Here is a 14,681-nt window from a genome sequence, read left to right as displayed (position 1 = left end):
CAATGATATACAGCCCCAATTTGGGCTGTATATCATTGGTGTAACTCTGTAACCAGTGTCTTGTCAGTCCATTATCAATATATTACAAGAACATTTATTAATCTCATTATATTTTAGTTTCACGGTGTTCCGTGGTGTAGAAATAAAGCAAAGTACATCACCACATCAGTGTATCCTTCAGACCCAATAAGTAAGCCAGGTGGGCAGCTACATTACCTTTTTGAAGTAGAAATTTAGTAGGTAAAACGCAGTAGCAATACTCGTGCAAGTTCTGTAGTTCTGTAGAACTCGTAGCTAGAAAAAAAGTAAAAGTAACTAGGCTGCGGAAAGAACTGAACATGTTCACTATCACAAACAGTGGCAACTCTTTATAACCGAAATTAATTATAACAAAATTTATAACCCTTTCACTGAAGTAGACCCGTTTATGCGTTTTCTATGGTCTACCGCGTAGACGCAATTTTGCGACTTTACCAGCAATTGCTAGTAACTGAACTTTATTATTCGTTGATAACATAACCAACGGTCTTTAGAACTTTTATGGTAGTGACAGTGTTGTCCTAAGATTTCTCTATAAAACTAGCTTAAAGTTAAATACCTTAATATTTGTTTAGGAATTTTCAACGTAAAAATGAACGTTTTTTGTGTAAGTTCATAAAACGCGTCCGAGTTAAAATACAAATAACTACTTATGTTGATGACATTATAGCCGATTCAGATTTTTGTGATTACACAGATAATTAAAATAGCAATAGTAGCACTGACTCTGATGGTGGTGAAAGTAATGGTTTTGTAAGAATAAGGAACATTGTAGGGGATCGTTTTAGCTTCATAGCTTCACATCGCTTAATCAATGCACAAAGTATAGATACAATGAATTTTTTTGCATAGCAGTATTCGTTAGCATGCTGGCAAAATGAAATATATAACCAAAACAAACGCTCTAGATGGAGTTTGGAATTTAAAAAATTTTGTATACATGCATATCATGAAGCAATATCAGCAAAATGGCTGGCAGTAGGCTGATAGCTAAATTTGTACATGGACGCAAGTGAAAGGGTTATGTATTGGAAGTGTAGCAATTCATAGACAATACAACATTAAATAAGAAGTACTTACTTTTTTGATGTCGAAATTTAGTAGGTGAGAACTGCGTTTTTTCCAGTAGCCGCAAAAAACAAACGTTCATGTGACTTTCTCGGTACACGCTGACAGTAAATATTAATTGCATGTAAATTACTACTCATTAATTTAATTTATTTAATGAGTAGTACATTTGTATAGATGTATTACCACCTTTGTATAGGCCGCAGAACTCAGGACAGTGCTTTTTAACATGGCAGCAACTTTGCTGTTTAAAACCAAACAGTGCTGTTGGGCACTGTAAAGAGGCGGCTAACCGGAGATCACGTGATTTTTGTGTAAAACGGTGAATAGGTTATGTATAAAGGCGTACACACACCACGCACACCACACACACACCACACACACACCACACACAGACCACACACATACCACACACACACACACCATACACCACACACACACACCACCTAAAAAAATTTCTATCAGTGCTCACTTTGAATAATATATATCTAGATTTACATTCTCTTATTACATTCATAAACTTCTTGTAACTTTTGAAGTTTATAATATAAGTTTTCAAGTTTGTTGCATTATCGTTTTTATTTCAACTTGTACATAATTTGAGTATCTTGTTTGAAGTTTAAACATTATTCATTTTTCTATCACTGTTATTATTACTTAGTTAGTTTCCAATCTTTATTAATAATAATTTTTCATTCAACCATTTTTGGCAGACATTGTTCTAATAAAATTTCGACTACAAAATAGTACCATATTCTGCCATTTTGTTTGGTAATCTGTTAAATACATGTATTCTCAGAAGTAACACATTGTCTAATGCCTCCAAATAAAAGAACCGGTCCTGCAAAAAATAATTTTCTCATGATATGAAGTTTGAAAATTACAGTTGTTTGAGAAAGTTTTAAGACCTTAACAGCTGTTTTTATTTTTCTCTCAATTTATTTCAACTACACAAAACACTTCTCTCATGATATGTAGTTTGAAAGTTAGAATGGGAAATGTTGTTATATGTTAAATACAAATCAATTTTCTGTCCAAATACTTTTTTATTACCCGGGCAACACCGGGCACCACTAATAGTCTATATATATATATGAAAGAATGGATGTCCTTCCAGCAATAGCTATTACATGTATTAGAATAGCGTAGCTGGACAATGTACCGTCATGTACCGTCATTAGAAGCCTAGCGCTTACCTATTAACTAGCTTTCTGGAATTTTCCATTGGCAGTGTGCCAGGCTAATAGTGGTAAGTGGGCAAATGGTAGGCAACTCTCTTCACTTCTCATTGTTTATAAGCTGGTTTTTAATACTCGGGCAACGCCGGAAGGCACAGCTAGTTTATATATATATACTTTAAGAAATATATATACATATATATTTCTTAAAGTATGTATATATATAAATATATATTTCTTAATATATTTCATATTCTGCACCTTCAACACAATAGAGTAAGACGTGGTGAATATTTTGTTATCAAATAACTGTAATGTGAATTTTGTTGCAAGTCAACCTTTAATGCTAAAATTATTACTTGCAGCAACCAAAAGGAATACAAAGACATGCACTAGGTTGCGCATTCTACCACACTACATGATGACATCTATGCTTCATTGTCCTGAGTATGGGGTGCATTATGAAAATAATGCACAATAAACAAAATCTGTCAAACTCTATTCAAATTCTGTTAAGGTCTGTATCATGTTACAGTTTTGTATGAAATAAATGTTTAATGGCAATGCTGACATACCTGGTGTCAAAGCTGACATGCCGGGTGTCAAAGCTGACATACCTGGTGTCAAAGCTGACATACCTGGTGTCAAAGCTGACATACCTGGTGTCAAAGCTGATATGCCTGGTGTCAAAGCTGACATACCTGGTGTCAAAGCTGACATACCTGGTGTCAAAGCTGACATACCTGGTGTCAAAATTTATGTGTAAACCTGTGCTCCAAAGAGCAATAAATAGACAGTTATGTGTCTAAAAAGAGTGTTGAAATTTTTCTGCCCGTTGACATAGAATGAGTATTATACCTGTAGGTAGTGAATGCCAGAGTTAAAGAACTACAGATATCCAGGTTCAAAGTAATCACTTTGATTACCATTGGCTCAAGCAATGACCAAGGTAAGACAGTTGGAAGCAGATGTTTCTGGGATGCAAGTGTCGATATGTTATCCAGCTTTGAATACAAAAACAAGCACCTGTTTGCCGCTGGCACAGTTTATGGGATTTGTGCTGAATAAAGCCCAAACTCGTGACAAGGACTGGTTTCAGTTTTTCTAAATTCACTAATAGCAATAAGTTCAAATGTAATAAAAATCAGAAGTGAGTTAATTTGCTCGTTGAAAGCTTATAAATCTCTGTAAGCTGCAGTTTAGCAATTGTTGCTAAATAAACATTTCAAGATTATGCAAATAACTCAATGAGCTTAGCTTATCAACTTACATATATATTAATGTCCAAATCACAATGACCATTTCTGAGCCTTATTGCAGTTGAAATTACAGTTTTTCCAAGGAAACTTACAAAACACTAACCATACAACGTCAGCTCTATTTTAGTTCTGTGAGTCTTTTCGTAGCTGTTTTTAATATTTGCAATAACTTACTGCTGTTATCATACATCTTTTTTCTTAGTCAATTTATATTACATTTTTGGCTAATGCACAATTATTTGAAGCTCCATACTTGAGGTATATTTTGAATCTGTACCTTAATGACCACAGTCAGCAGATGGGACATTTCATAATTTTTTGTTAGTCTGACATTCAACAGTGTTTTATAGATTTTGTTCATTGTTTATGATTTTTCAATAGATTTTATCCACTAGTTCAGTTTCATAACAAACAATAGTCTATTTATATACCATTAATGGACTACTTGTCTGCAAAGTTTACTGTTTCACTGCAGTTTAAGCCCACCTGTGTATATGCTACAAATATATCTTTATCAAAATAATGCATTGTCTTTATTACAGTTTTTGCACAATTGCGGGTCTGTACACAGACCTGCCAACCCAAGAGTGGGGCAATGCGTGAGATTTGGTTTTGGGGCAATTGATGTATCAATGATAGTATATATAAAATTGTAGAAATTGGGGCAAAAATCTCACGCATTTTCATTTTTTCTTTAGGGTGATTGCGTGAGTCTCATATCGATATGAAAATCGTTATGTGACAAATCGATATGGGAACCAGGCTAAAGGCTAAAAAGGCTTAAAAGATTTTGAAGATGTTGTTTTAGGGATTGCCTAAGAGTGATTATGTAATTACTAAATGCTTACAATGTTTAGACAACAATGTTTGTAACAGCAAGCTTTGAGCATAATGCAATAATTATATGAAGTTCTTCTTGCCAAGACAATCTACACTGTCACATAGTTAATATCTTATCATTTTGTTGGCACAAGGGCTATAGTAGTATATGTATGTAGTAGTAGCCACCAGCAGCTGATTTGGTAGTCATTTAAGGTCAGTGAAGCGTGCAGCCGTATATATGTGTATGTGTTTAATTCTACATGCTTGCGGTAACGGTAACCTCCTCGAGGGTTTAATCAATGACACAAAATATCAGACCTAAACTGATTAGTGAGTAGCGTAAGCCACAGGTAACAAGTCAACTTTCAATACAAGAATCTAGCAGGGGACATTTCGTCTGGTAGGGCTGGGATAGAGTATTGCTGGGATAGAGTATTGCTGGGATATAGTATTGCTGGGATATAGTATTGCTGGGATATAGTATTGCTGGGATAGAGTATGGCTGTGATAGAACATTGCTGCTGAGTAGAATTTATATAGCGTGTCAACATATTTTGGGTGTTATCATTCTATAATTTTGCATGTTTTTTATAAACTGTACTTTGCAGGTACTTGGGAGGTACTTTGCAGATGGAACCAAGATGGACCATAGATATTCTGTTAGCCCTTGTTGCGCCTCTTTTCCTTGGAGGGTTTATCTTCTCTCTCGCTCCTCAAGTTTTTACAAGTTGTGAGTATTGCTCAAAAATAACCTCCCGCACCAGAAAGGTATCTGTAAGTCAGGCTAGAGCTCATTCCTTGCATATAGAAGATGAGAACTCGTCAGTTATCGGTCTGGTTAAGATGTCAGCACCTTCAGCTTCTCTTTTAACAAAACAATTTGAAAATCATTGCATTATGATTAGACAAGATGTAGCTAGTGACAGCTGTAGTACCAAAGTAGAGCACATCATCAAGGCGGGGCATTGGTATGGCGGCCCGCAGTACTACACAGCCAGGTGGCCTATCAATAAGCAACCCATCAAGTACCAAGCATTTGTAACTAATGACTTGCTTGCACAGCCAAACAACTACGGATCCATCTTGGAGCGTTACTGGCTCTCCACTACCGGGCTGGCCATTTATGTTATCAATGATGATGAAGACCTTCATTATGGAGTATCTAAAGAAGGGATAATTCTTGGTTCAAAACAAAGCTTAGAATATATAATCTGTAGAGCGCTGAGTAGTGTAAAGGATACCCATGTATACATGGCAAGCACGTTTTTAAAAAAAGCTGCGCAGCTTCCTGACCAGCTTATCATGAAATATCCAGTCTGGTCAACATGGGTTCGATACAAGACACAAATTAATCAATCAATCATAATCTCTTTTGCGAAAGAGATTCATAGCCATGGATTCAAGGCGAGTCAGATAGAGATCGATGACACTTATACGAGTAACTACGGTGATATGGTCTTTGACTTGAATCGATTTCCGAACCCTCACCAGATGCTTAAGGAGCTCAAAGAGATGAACTACCGAGTTACTTCCTGGGTGCATCCTTTTGTGAACATCAACAGCAAGGCATTTGAGGTATTTGTCTGATACTGTATTCCACCAAATTATTGTTATGTCGCACTCCTCTTATTTTTTCCTTCATTGTGTTGCTGCTCCTGATTTTATGGGAGTTATCATTTCTATATTATTCCAACTCCAATAATAGAACATTTAACTCAAGCATATTGATAAATTTAGTAACGTTTAACCATAACTACACAGTCACATTAAAATCAAGTTTGTTTATGTTATATAGTTATAAAATACTAAGTACTCTTTTGTATATTGAACTCTAGTTTAATTTGAGAATATTCCTTCTCAAGAGTCTGAACAGTCAGTAGGCTTTTACCTACAAGACAGAGTCCTTCATTTTCTACATAAGAATATTCCTTCTCAAGAGTCTGAATAGTCAGTAGGCTTTTACCTACAAGACAGAGTCCTTCATTTTCTACATAAGAATATTCCTTCTCAAGAGTCTGAATAGTCAGTAGGCTTTTACCTACAAGACAGAGTCCTTCATTTTCTACATGAGAATATTCCTTCTCAAGAGTCTGAATAGTCAGTAGGCTTTTACCTACAAGACAGAGTCCTTCATTTTCTACATGAGAATATTCCTTCTCAAGAATCTGAATAGTCAGTAGGCTTTTACCTACAAGACAGAGTCCTTCATTTTCTACATGAGAATATTCCTTCTCAAGAGTCTGAACAGTCAGTAGGCTTTTACCTACAAGACAGAGTCCTTCATTTTCTACATGAGAATATTCCTTCTCAAGAGTCTGAACAGTCAGTAGGCTTTTACCTACAAGACAGAGTCCTTCATTTTCTACATGAGAATATTTCTTCTCAAGAGTCGGAATAGTCAGTAGGCTTTTACCTACAAGACAGAGTGCTTCATTTTCTACATGAGAATATTCCTTCTCAAGAGTCTGAACAGTCAGTAGGCTTTTACCTACAAGACAGAGTCCTTCATTTTCTACATAAGAATATTCCTTCTCAAGAGTCGGAATAGTCAGTAGGCTTTTACCTACAAGACAGAGTCCTTCATTTTCCACATAAGAACATTCCTTCTCAAGAGTCGGAATAGTCAGTAGGCTTTTACCTACAAGACAGAGTCCTTCATTTTCTACATGAGAATATTCGCTATAGGAAGGAACTGAGAGAGGATTCCTTGTCAAGGACAGAGATAGAGATGCAGTTGGTCTGATGAAATGGTGGCAGGGTGTGGGAGCCGTTGTAGATTTCTTCAACTCAGAAGCTCAAGAATGGTATATGACTAGACTTCGTAACCTGCAGTCCTATGGAATAGACTCATTCAAGTTTGATGGTGGAGAGTATATATACATGCCTGCAGGTAATATGATGAGCAACTGTATATGTTTGATATGTAGCTGTAGGCGACCAACATTTGTTGTCGAAAACAAACCATTTTACCAAAACAAACAAAAAATAGGCAATTGACTACATGTATTTGTATGTTTATATAAATAAAACAAAGCGCAACTCTGTAAAAGACTCAAATTCTGTCATCAACATGAGGCGTGTTATCCTAATGTTTATTTTATCCAAATGTTAATTTTATTTTAATGATTATTTTATCCTGTTGTTTTTAATATCCTAATGTTTATTTTATCCTATTGTTTATTTTATCCTAATGTTTATTTTATCCTAATGGTTATTTTATCTTAATGTTTATTTTATCCTAATGTTTATTTTATCTTAATGTCTATTTTATTCTAATGTTTATTTTATCCTAATGTTTATTTTATTCTAATGATTATTTATCTTGATGTTCATTTTGTTGTAATGTTTATTTTATTCTAATGTTTATTTTATCCTAATGTTTATTTTATCTTAATGTTTATTTTATCCTAATGTTTATTTTATCCTATTGTTTATTTTATCCTAATGTTTATTTTATCCTAATGTTTATTTTATCCTAATGTTTATTTTATCCTAATGTTTATCTTATCTTAATGTTTATTTTATCCTAATGTTTATTTTATCGTAATGATTATTTTATCCTAATGTTTATTTTATCCTAATGATTATTTTATCCTAATGTTTATTTTATCCTAATGTTTACTTTATTCTAATGTTTATTTTATCCTAATGTTTATTTTATCTTAATGTTTATTTTATCCTATTGTTTATTTTATCCCAATGTCTATTTTATCCCAATGTCTATTTTATCCTAATGTTTATTTTATCCTAATGTTTATTTTATCCCAATGTCTATTTTATCCTAATGTTTATTTTATCCTAATGTTTACTTTATTCTAATGTTTATTTTATCCTAATGTTTATTTTATCTTAATGTTTATTTTATCTTAATGTCTATTTTATCTTAATGTCTATTTTATCCTAATGTTTATTTTATCTTAATGTTTATTTTATCCTATTGTTTATTTTATCCCAATGTCTATTTTATCCCAATGTCTATTTTATCCTAATGTTTATTTTATCTTAATGTTTATTTTATCTTAATGTTTATTTTATCCTAATGTTTACTTTATTTTAATGTTTATTTTATCCTAATGTTTATTTTATCTTAATGTTTATTTTATCCTATTGTTTATTTTATCCCAATGTCTATTTTATCCCAATGTCTATTTTATCCTAATGTTTATTTTATCTTAATGTTTATTTTATCTTAATGTTTATTTTATCCTATTGTTTATTTTATCCCAATGTCTATTTTATCCCAATGTCTATTTTATCCTAATGTTTATTTTATCCTAATGTTTATTTTATCCCAATGTCTATTTTATCCTAATGTTTATTTTATCCTAATGTTTACTTTATTCTAATGTTTATTTTATCCTAATGTTTATTTTATCTTAATGTTTATTTTATCTTAATGTCTATTTTATCTTAATGTCTATTTTATCCTAATGTTTATTTTATCTTAATGTTTATTTTATCTTAATGTTTATTTTATCCTATTGTTTATTTTATCCCAATGTCTATTTTATCCCAATGTCTATTTTATCCTAATGTTTATTTTATCCTAATGTTTATTTTTTCCCAATGTCTATTTTATCCTAATGTTTATTTTATCCTAATGTTTATTTTATCCCAATGTCTATTTTATCCTAATGTTTATTTTATCCTAATGTTTATTTTATCTTAATGTTTTTTTGATATCACCTTGAAGCGTGTAATTATATTTATATAAAACTTTATCATCTTCTAGACATGCAGCACAACCCCAATTTGCTGACAAAACGGTATGTTCAGATGGCAGCAAAGTTTGGAGGAATGACAGAAACAAGAGCGGCTTATCGAAATCAAGACTCTGGAATATATCTAAGGATGATGGATAAACATTCCTGCTGGGGCTTTGACAATGGACTCAAGTCTATGATACCCAGTGCTCTGCATCTCAGTATTATTGGGTACCACTTCATTCTACCCGATATGATAGGTAAGTTGCATCGAAACTTCATCTATTCTACGCTATACTGATATCACTGCTTGCTTAGACTGTTCTGGAAGCAGAGACATGAATGTTGACTAATAATAAGTGAGAAGATGCAAGTTTCGATTAATAGGTCAGTCGTGTTTCGATGTTAACATACTACACATGTAGTTTTACAAGTTCCTTTAGAGGTTTTTCACTACTTAATTAATTTACACAAACTGAGCAACAGATATAGTGTAAAAGAATACTGTTTTGCAATATTATTTTAAAGGAAAAATAGGCCTGTTGTTAGTAATGTGATAGCACCATTTGTCTGCGGACAGGTGCTAAGAGCTCATTACACTGGTATGTTTATGAAGTATGTAGGATGTTAACTAACAGGGGGCAATGCTATGGTCAATGACGAGGAGTTGTTTGACAAAGTCTCCATACTTCCTGAAAAGGAGCTATATATCAGATGGTTTCAGCTAGTTACCTTCCTGCAATCTATGCAGATCTCCATCAGCCCTTGGCAGTACGACGAAGAGACGACTGAAATAGGTAGGCGTATGATATACTTGTTGCTCAAAACATGACATTTCAAGAGTTGTGGTATATAAGCCATGCCTATTAAACTGTTTACTTTTACTATAAAACAATGACAGAATTAGCATCAGCCTGTGCCAGATCCAGACTCAGGTGATTACCAGCTACTCAATAGAAGGTCTGACCAGTTTAAAAGAAATTTAGATCTTGATTAATTAAACACCACAAAATGCGAGTTTGGAAAATTTAAGTTCAAGATTCAAATTAAAATTTGTATCTGCATAATTATTAATCAGGTAAAATTTAAAACTTCTATCCTCCTTTTGTTAGCAAATAGCTCTCTTTTTCGACTAGTATTTGCAAAACTCTGATGGAAATGTGTAAAAAGTAACATGCTGGTTATTGCATCCCAACATAGAATCATAGAATCTCAATTACAGCTCTGGCACTGACTAAGCTCCGAGAGACATATCTCGCACCAATTATCCTTTCACTCGCAAAGGAGGTTGTGAAATCTGGTGAGCCTATTATTAGACCGATGTGGTGGCACTCCGAAACAGACCCAAATGCATATGAAATTGAGGACCAGTTCATGCTTGGTTAGTGGAATTACTAATAGATCCTATATATATAAGAATATAAGAATACTTTACTGAGAGTAGGTAGAATTCGTGAGGTTTAGCAGAGAAAACAAGAAGTTAGTAGAACTATGAGACTCAGTTAAATAAAAAATATCTTTATTTTTATTTTTGTGATAAGGGTTGCCTAGTGGTAGCGTTTTTGACTGTCAACCATGGGGTTGGTGGTTCGAGTCCTGCTTAATGCCGATCTGACAAAAAGCTCTCAGCAAGCTTTCAACCCTAAATTGCTGGGTCTTTCGGATCTAGACCATAACTTTGAGGCCCGTGTACCACACTGACAATGTGGGAACGTTAAAGATTTACTTCTGTCTTTCGCATACTGGGCAAGTGAAATGTTTACCTGACTCTGTCAGACTGGACGTGTGGCACAGGCATCTCTTCAAGGTTGACTTGCAACAAAATTCACATTACAGTTATTTGGTATCAAAAGATTCACTATGTCTTACTTTGCTGTGTTGTAAGTGTAGAATATGTGGAAATGTGATTACAAGCTCTTGAAAGCTCGAAAACGAACAGCTAATCGCCGCCATCACGAAACCGCCGTAGATTTGAATCAATATATTTTTCGACGAAGTCCAACAATTTGGTTATTGAATGCAATTTGTTTATTGTTTTGACATATGGTGTGCTCACGTGAATTGAAAAGCCAATAAAAGGCTCAATATAAAACTTCTCGTAGCACTAGTCTATGACAAACACTTCGGGTTTTACTGAAGAGCCCGTATCAAATATAGATGCTCGCTACTTTACAGTTTTGTTTCAGCCTGGTCTAATCGTCTAGTCGCAATCTGATCATGTGATCCATGCTTCCTGCCAAATAGCGCGAATAATTTCTGCAGCATTTTTCAACTATCACAGGTGACCAACAGGCTTGTCATGTTTATCAGATAATGATATGTACTCCTTCGATCTAAGGTTAAAAAATTAAACGAATTTTCACGGTAGGTTTTAAGATATCAGCGCTCAAAGTGACAGCATTACAATGATGATGAAATAGACGCGTAAGGAAAATAGACATGGTTTTATTGAATGCGTGAAGTATGTTTGTGAAAACATTTCGACGAATGAGGTTGCATGAAAGTGTAAACAGAAGCCATCTTGTTCAATGGCGTCCCATTTGAGCCGTTTTGGAAAATGTTTTTAATCCACGGCAGTTTCGTTATTGCGGCGATTAACTGTTCATTTTTGAGCTTTTAAGAGCTTGTAATCGCATTTCCACATATTTTGCACTTGAAACACAGCAGAGTAAGACATAGTGAATCTTTTGATACCAAATAACTGTAATGTGAATTTTGTTGTAAGTCAACCTTTAAGGTTAATCGGACAGTTCCGGAAGCGGTAAATACTGAGAGCTTGGTCACCTCGTCTCTACCATACTGCTTGACCCAAGCATGCATGGGTAAGATGCAAGCCATTGTCGGTTCCCGACAGACAGCCATATTTCTGTGATATATTAAAAAAGAAAGTGGTTGTTCATCATAGATAAACATCGAACTTATTAAGCTAACATTTGCTGCGTTGGCTTATCTACCGGCAATATCCCTTATTTAATAGAGCTGGAGCCAGCTATTTATCTTGTGCCAAATGAAAATAAAAAAAAATTTTTATATTATAAGTGTATGCGGTTAGACAGCCATTTATGCAACACTATATTACAAACGGTAGTTTTTTATTCAACTGAAAAATTATATTTCTTGATAAGCACACATAAGCAAAACATAAGTCTCTGTCACATAAGCAAAACATTACACCTTGAGAGTGATTTATCTCATGCTCTCTCTCTCTCCTTCTCCCCCTCTCCCCTTCTCTACCTCTCCCTCTCTCTCCCCCTCTCTCTTTCTTCCTCTCTCTCCCTCTCCCCCTCTCTCCTTCTTCCTCTCTCTTTCCTCCTCCCCCTCTCTCCCTCTCCCCCTCTCCCTCTCTTCCTCTCCCCTTCTCCCTCTCCCTTTCTCTCTTCCTCTCTCTCTCTCTCTCTCTCTCTCTCTCTCTCTCTCTCTCTTTATGCCTTCTCTTCAAGTACAATTACCTATTTGCTTCGAGCTGTCTCTTTTATTCTGCATTACTACTTTACACAGGACCCTCTTTGCTCATAGCACCGGTCATAGAAAGGGGTGTATCTAGCCGATGGATATACTTTCCTGATGGACTTTGGTTTGACCTGAATGACTCATCAATGACCTTCCAAGGACCTCAGTGGTTTGAATACCCAGTAGACTTAAAAACAGTACCTTACTTTAAATTAATAGAATGAGTTCACTTTGATGATGTTAAATGATTGAGAATACCTGTTTAAAATACTTTGTTTCGTAAACTCATGTACTTTAAGTGTTGCACCGCTGTATACACTGTTGACCATAGCTTGTTTTATGTTTTATAAGTACATTGTCATAGTAATATTTTAATAAAGTTGGTGAGTGTTCAAAAAGTTTCATGTAAATATAGCAATTCATAAATCGTTCAAACTTCACTAAACAAAAACCTTCATAAAAAGAGGCAAACAAAGCTTTTGTATATTATAACTCTGAATGCATTTCATTGGCTAGTCACAAAATTAAACAAGTAAAGTTCAAGGAGATTTTTCACTCAGGACTTTTTTGTGTCATACAATTATATTTGTGCATTTGAAGAATAGCATAATTGACTATGTTTAAATGCTTAGCTGTATATGTTATAAGTTGTATATGTGAAGTTAACCATAAATTGTATATGTGATATTAACCATAAGTTGTATATGTGATATTAACCATAAGTTGTATATGTGATATTAACCATAAGTTGTATATGTGATATTAACCATAAGTTGTATATGTGAAATTAACCATAAGTTGTATATGTGATATTAACCATAAGTTGTATATGTGAAATTAACCATAAGTTGTATATGTGATATTAACCATAAGTTGTATATGTGATATTAACCATAAGTTGTATATGTGATATTAACCATAAGTTGTATATGTGATATTAACCATAAGTTGTATATGTGATATTAACCATAAGTTGTATATGTGAAATTAACCATAAGTTGTATATGTGAAGTTAACCATGAGTTGTATATGTGAAATTAACCATAAGTTGTATATGTGATATTAACCATAAGTTGTATATGTGATATTAACCATAAGTTGTATATGTGATATTAACCATAAGTTGTATATGTGATATTAACCATAAGTTGTATATGTGAAATTAACCATAAGTTGTATATGTGATATTAACCATAAGTTGTATATGTGATATTAACCATAAGTTGTATATGTGAAATTAACCATAAGTTGTATATGTGATATTAACCATAAGTTGTATATGTGATATTAACCATAAGTTGTATATGTGAAATTAACCATAAGTTGTAAATGTGAAATTAACCATAAGTTGTATATGTGAAGTTAACCATAAGTTGTATATGTGAAATTAACCATAAGTTGTATATCTGATATTAACCATAAGTTGTATATGTGATATTAACCATAAGTTGTAAATGTGATATTAACCATAAGTTGTAAATGTGATATTAACCATAAGTTGTATATGTGATATTAACCATAAGTTGTATATGTGATATTAACCATAAGTTGTATATGTGATATTAACCATAAGTTGTATATGTGAAATTAACCATAAGTTGTATATGTGATATTAACCATAAGTTGTATATGTGAAATTAACCATAAGTTGTATATGTGATATTAACCATAAGTTGTATATGTGATATTAACCATAAGTTGTATATGTGAAATTAACCATAAGTTGTATATGTGATATTAACCATAAGTTGTATATGTGATATTAACCATAAGTTGTATATGTGAAATTAACCATAAGTTGTATATGTGATATTAACCATAAGTTGTATATGTGAAATTAACCATAAGTTGTATATGTGAAATTAACCATAAGTTGTATATGTGATATTAACCATAAGTTGTATATGTGATATTAACCATAAGTTGTATATGTGAAATTAACCATAAGTTGTATATGTGATATTAACCATAAGTTGTATATGTGATATTAACCATAAGTTGTATATGTGATATTAACCATAAGTTGTATATGTGAAATTAACCATAAGTTGTATATGTGATATTAACCATAAGTTGTATATGTGAAATTAACCATAAGTTGTATATGTGATATTAACCATAAGTTGTATATGTGAAATTAACCATAAGTTGTATATGTGAAA

The 14,681-nt window shown here is 33.2% G+C and overlaps 2 protein-coding genes across 4 annotated transcripts; both read left to right on the top strand.

Moving 5' to 3' along the window:
* Positions 1-115: 115 nt before the first annotated feature.
* LOC137399332 (myogenesis-regulating glycosidase-like) lies at positions 116-13,182 on the top strand. 3 transcript variants are annotated; one of them, XM_068085401.1, is made up of 8 exons: positions 116-199; positions 3,150-3,234; positions 4,975-5,941; positions 7,052-7,256; positions 9,099-9,329; positions 9,708-9,866; positions 10,292-10,450; positions 12,568-13,182. In XM_068085401.1, the coding sequence occupies exons 3-8, from the start codon at positions 4,997-4,999 to the stop codon at positions 12,741-12,743; spliced, it is 1,875 nt and encodes a 624-aa protein (XP_067941502.1). In that variant the 5' UTR covers positions 116-199; positions 3,150-3,234; positions 4,975-4,996; the 3' UTR covers positions 12,744-13,182. The 3 variants fall into 3 exon arrangements, with proteins under 3 accessions (XP_067941502.1, XP_067941503.1, XP_067941504.1); XM_068085402.1 differs by lacking the exons at positions 116-199; positions 3,150-3,234 and adding an exon at positions 4,699-4,716; XM_068085403.1 differs by lacking the exons at positions 116-199; positions 3,150-3,234 and adding an exon at positions 4,710-4,766.
* On the top strand, positions 2,836-3,353 carry LOC137400921 (dynein light chain Tctex-type 5-B-like). The gene is made up of 2 exons (XM_068087261.1): positions 2,836-3,033; positions 3,150-3,353. The coding sequence occupies exons 1-2, from the start codon at positions 2,836-2,838 to the stop codon at positions 3,351-3,353; spliced, it is 402 nt and encodes a 133-aa protein (XP_067943362.1).
* Positions 13,183-14,681: the final 1,499 nt, after the last annotated feature.

The sequence above is a fragment of the Watersipora subatra genome, chromosome 7, assembly GCF_963576615.1.
Source record: "Watersipora subatra chromosome 7, tzWatSuba1.1, whole genome shotgun sequence".
Taxonomy (NCBI): Eukaryota; Metazoa; Bryozoa; class Gymnolaemata; order Cheilostomatida; family Watersiporidae; genus Watersipora; species Watersipora subatra.
The sequence above is the reverse complement of the archived record's forward strand: the minus strand, read 5'-3'. Positions and strand labels throughout refer to the sequence as shown.

Coding starts and splice junctions, on each gene's coding strand:
- LOC137400921 (XM_068087261.1), top strand. CDS start 2,836: ATGTTTAATGGCAATGCTGACATACCTGGTGTCAAAGCTGACATGCCG. Junction 3,034..3,149: donor TCAAAGCTGACATACCTGGT/GTCAAAATTTAT, acceptor TTATACCTGTAG/GTAGTGAATGCCAGAGTTAA.
- LOC137399332 (XM_068085401.1), top strand. CDS start 4,997: ATGGAACCAAGATGGACCATAGATATTCTGTTAGCCCTTGTTGCGCCT. Junction 5,942..7,051: donor TCAACAGCAAGGCATTTGAG/GTATTTGTCTGA, acceptor TATTCGCTATAG/GAAGGAACTGAGAGAGGATT. Junction 9,330..9,707: donor CATTCTACCCGATATGATAG/GTAAGTTGCATC, acceptor GTTAACTAACAG/GGGGCAATGCTATGGTCAAT.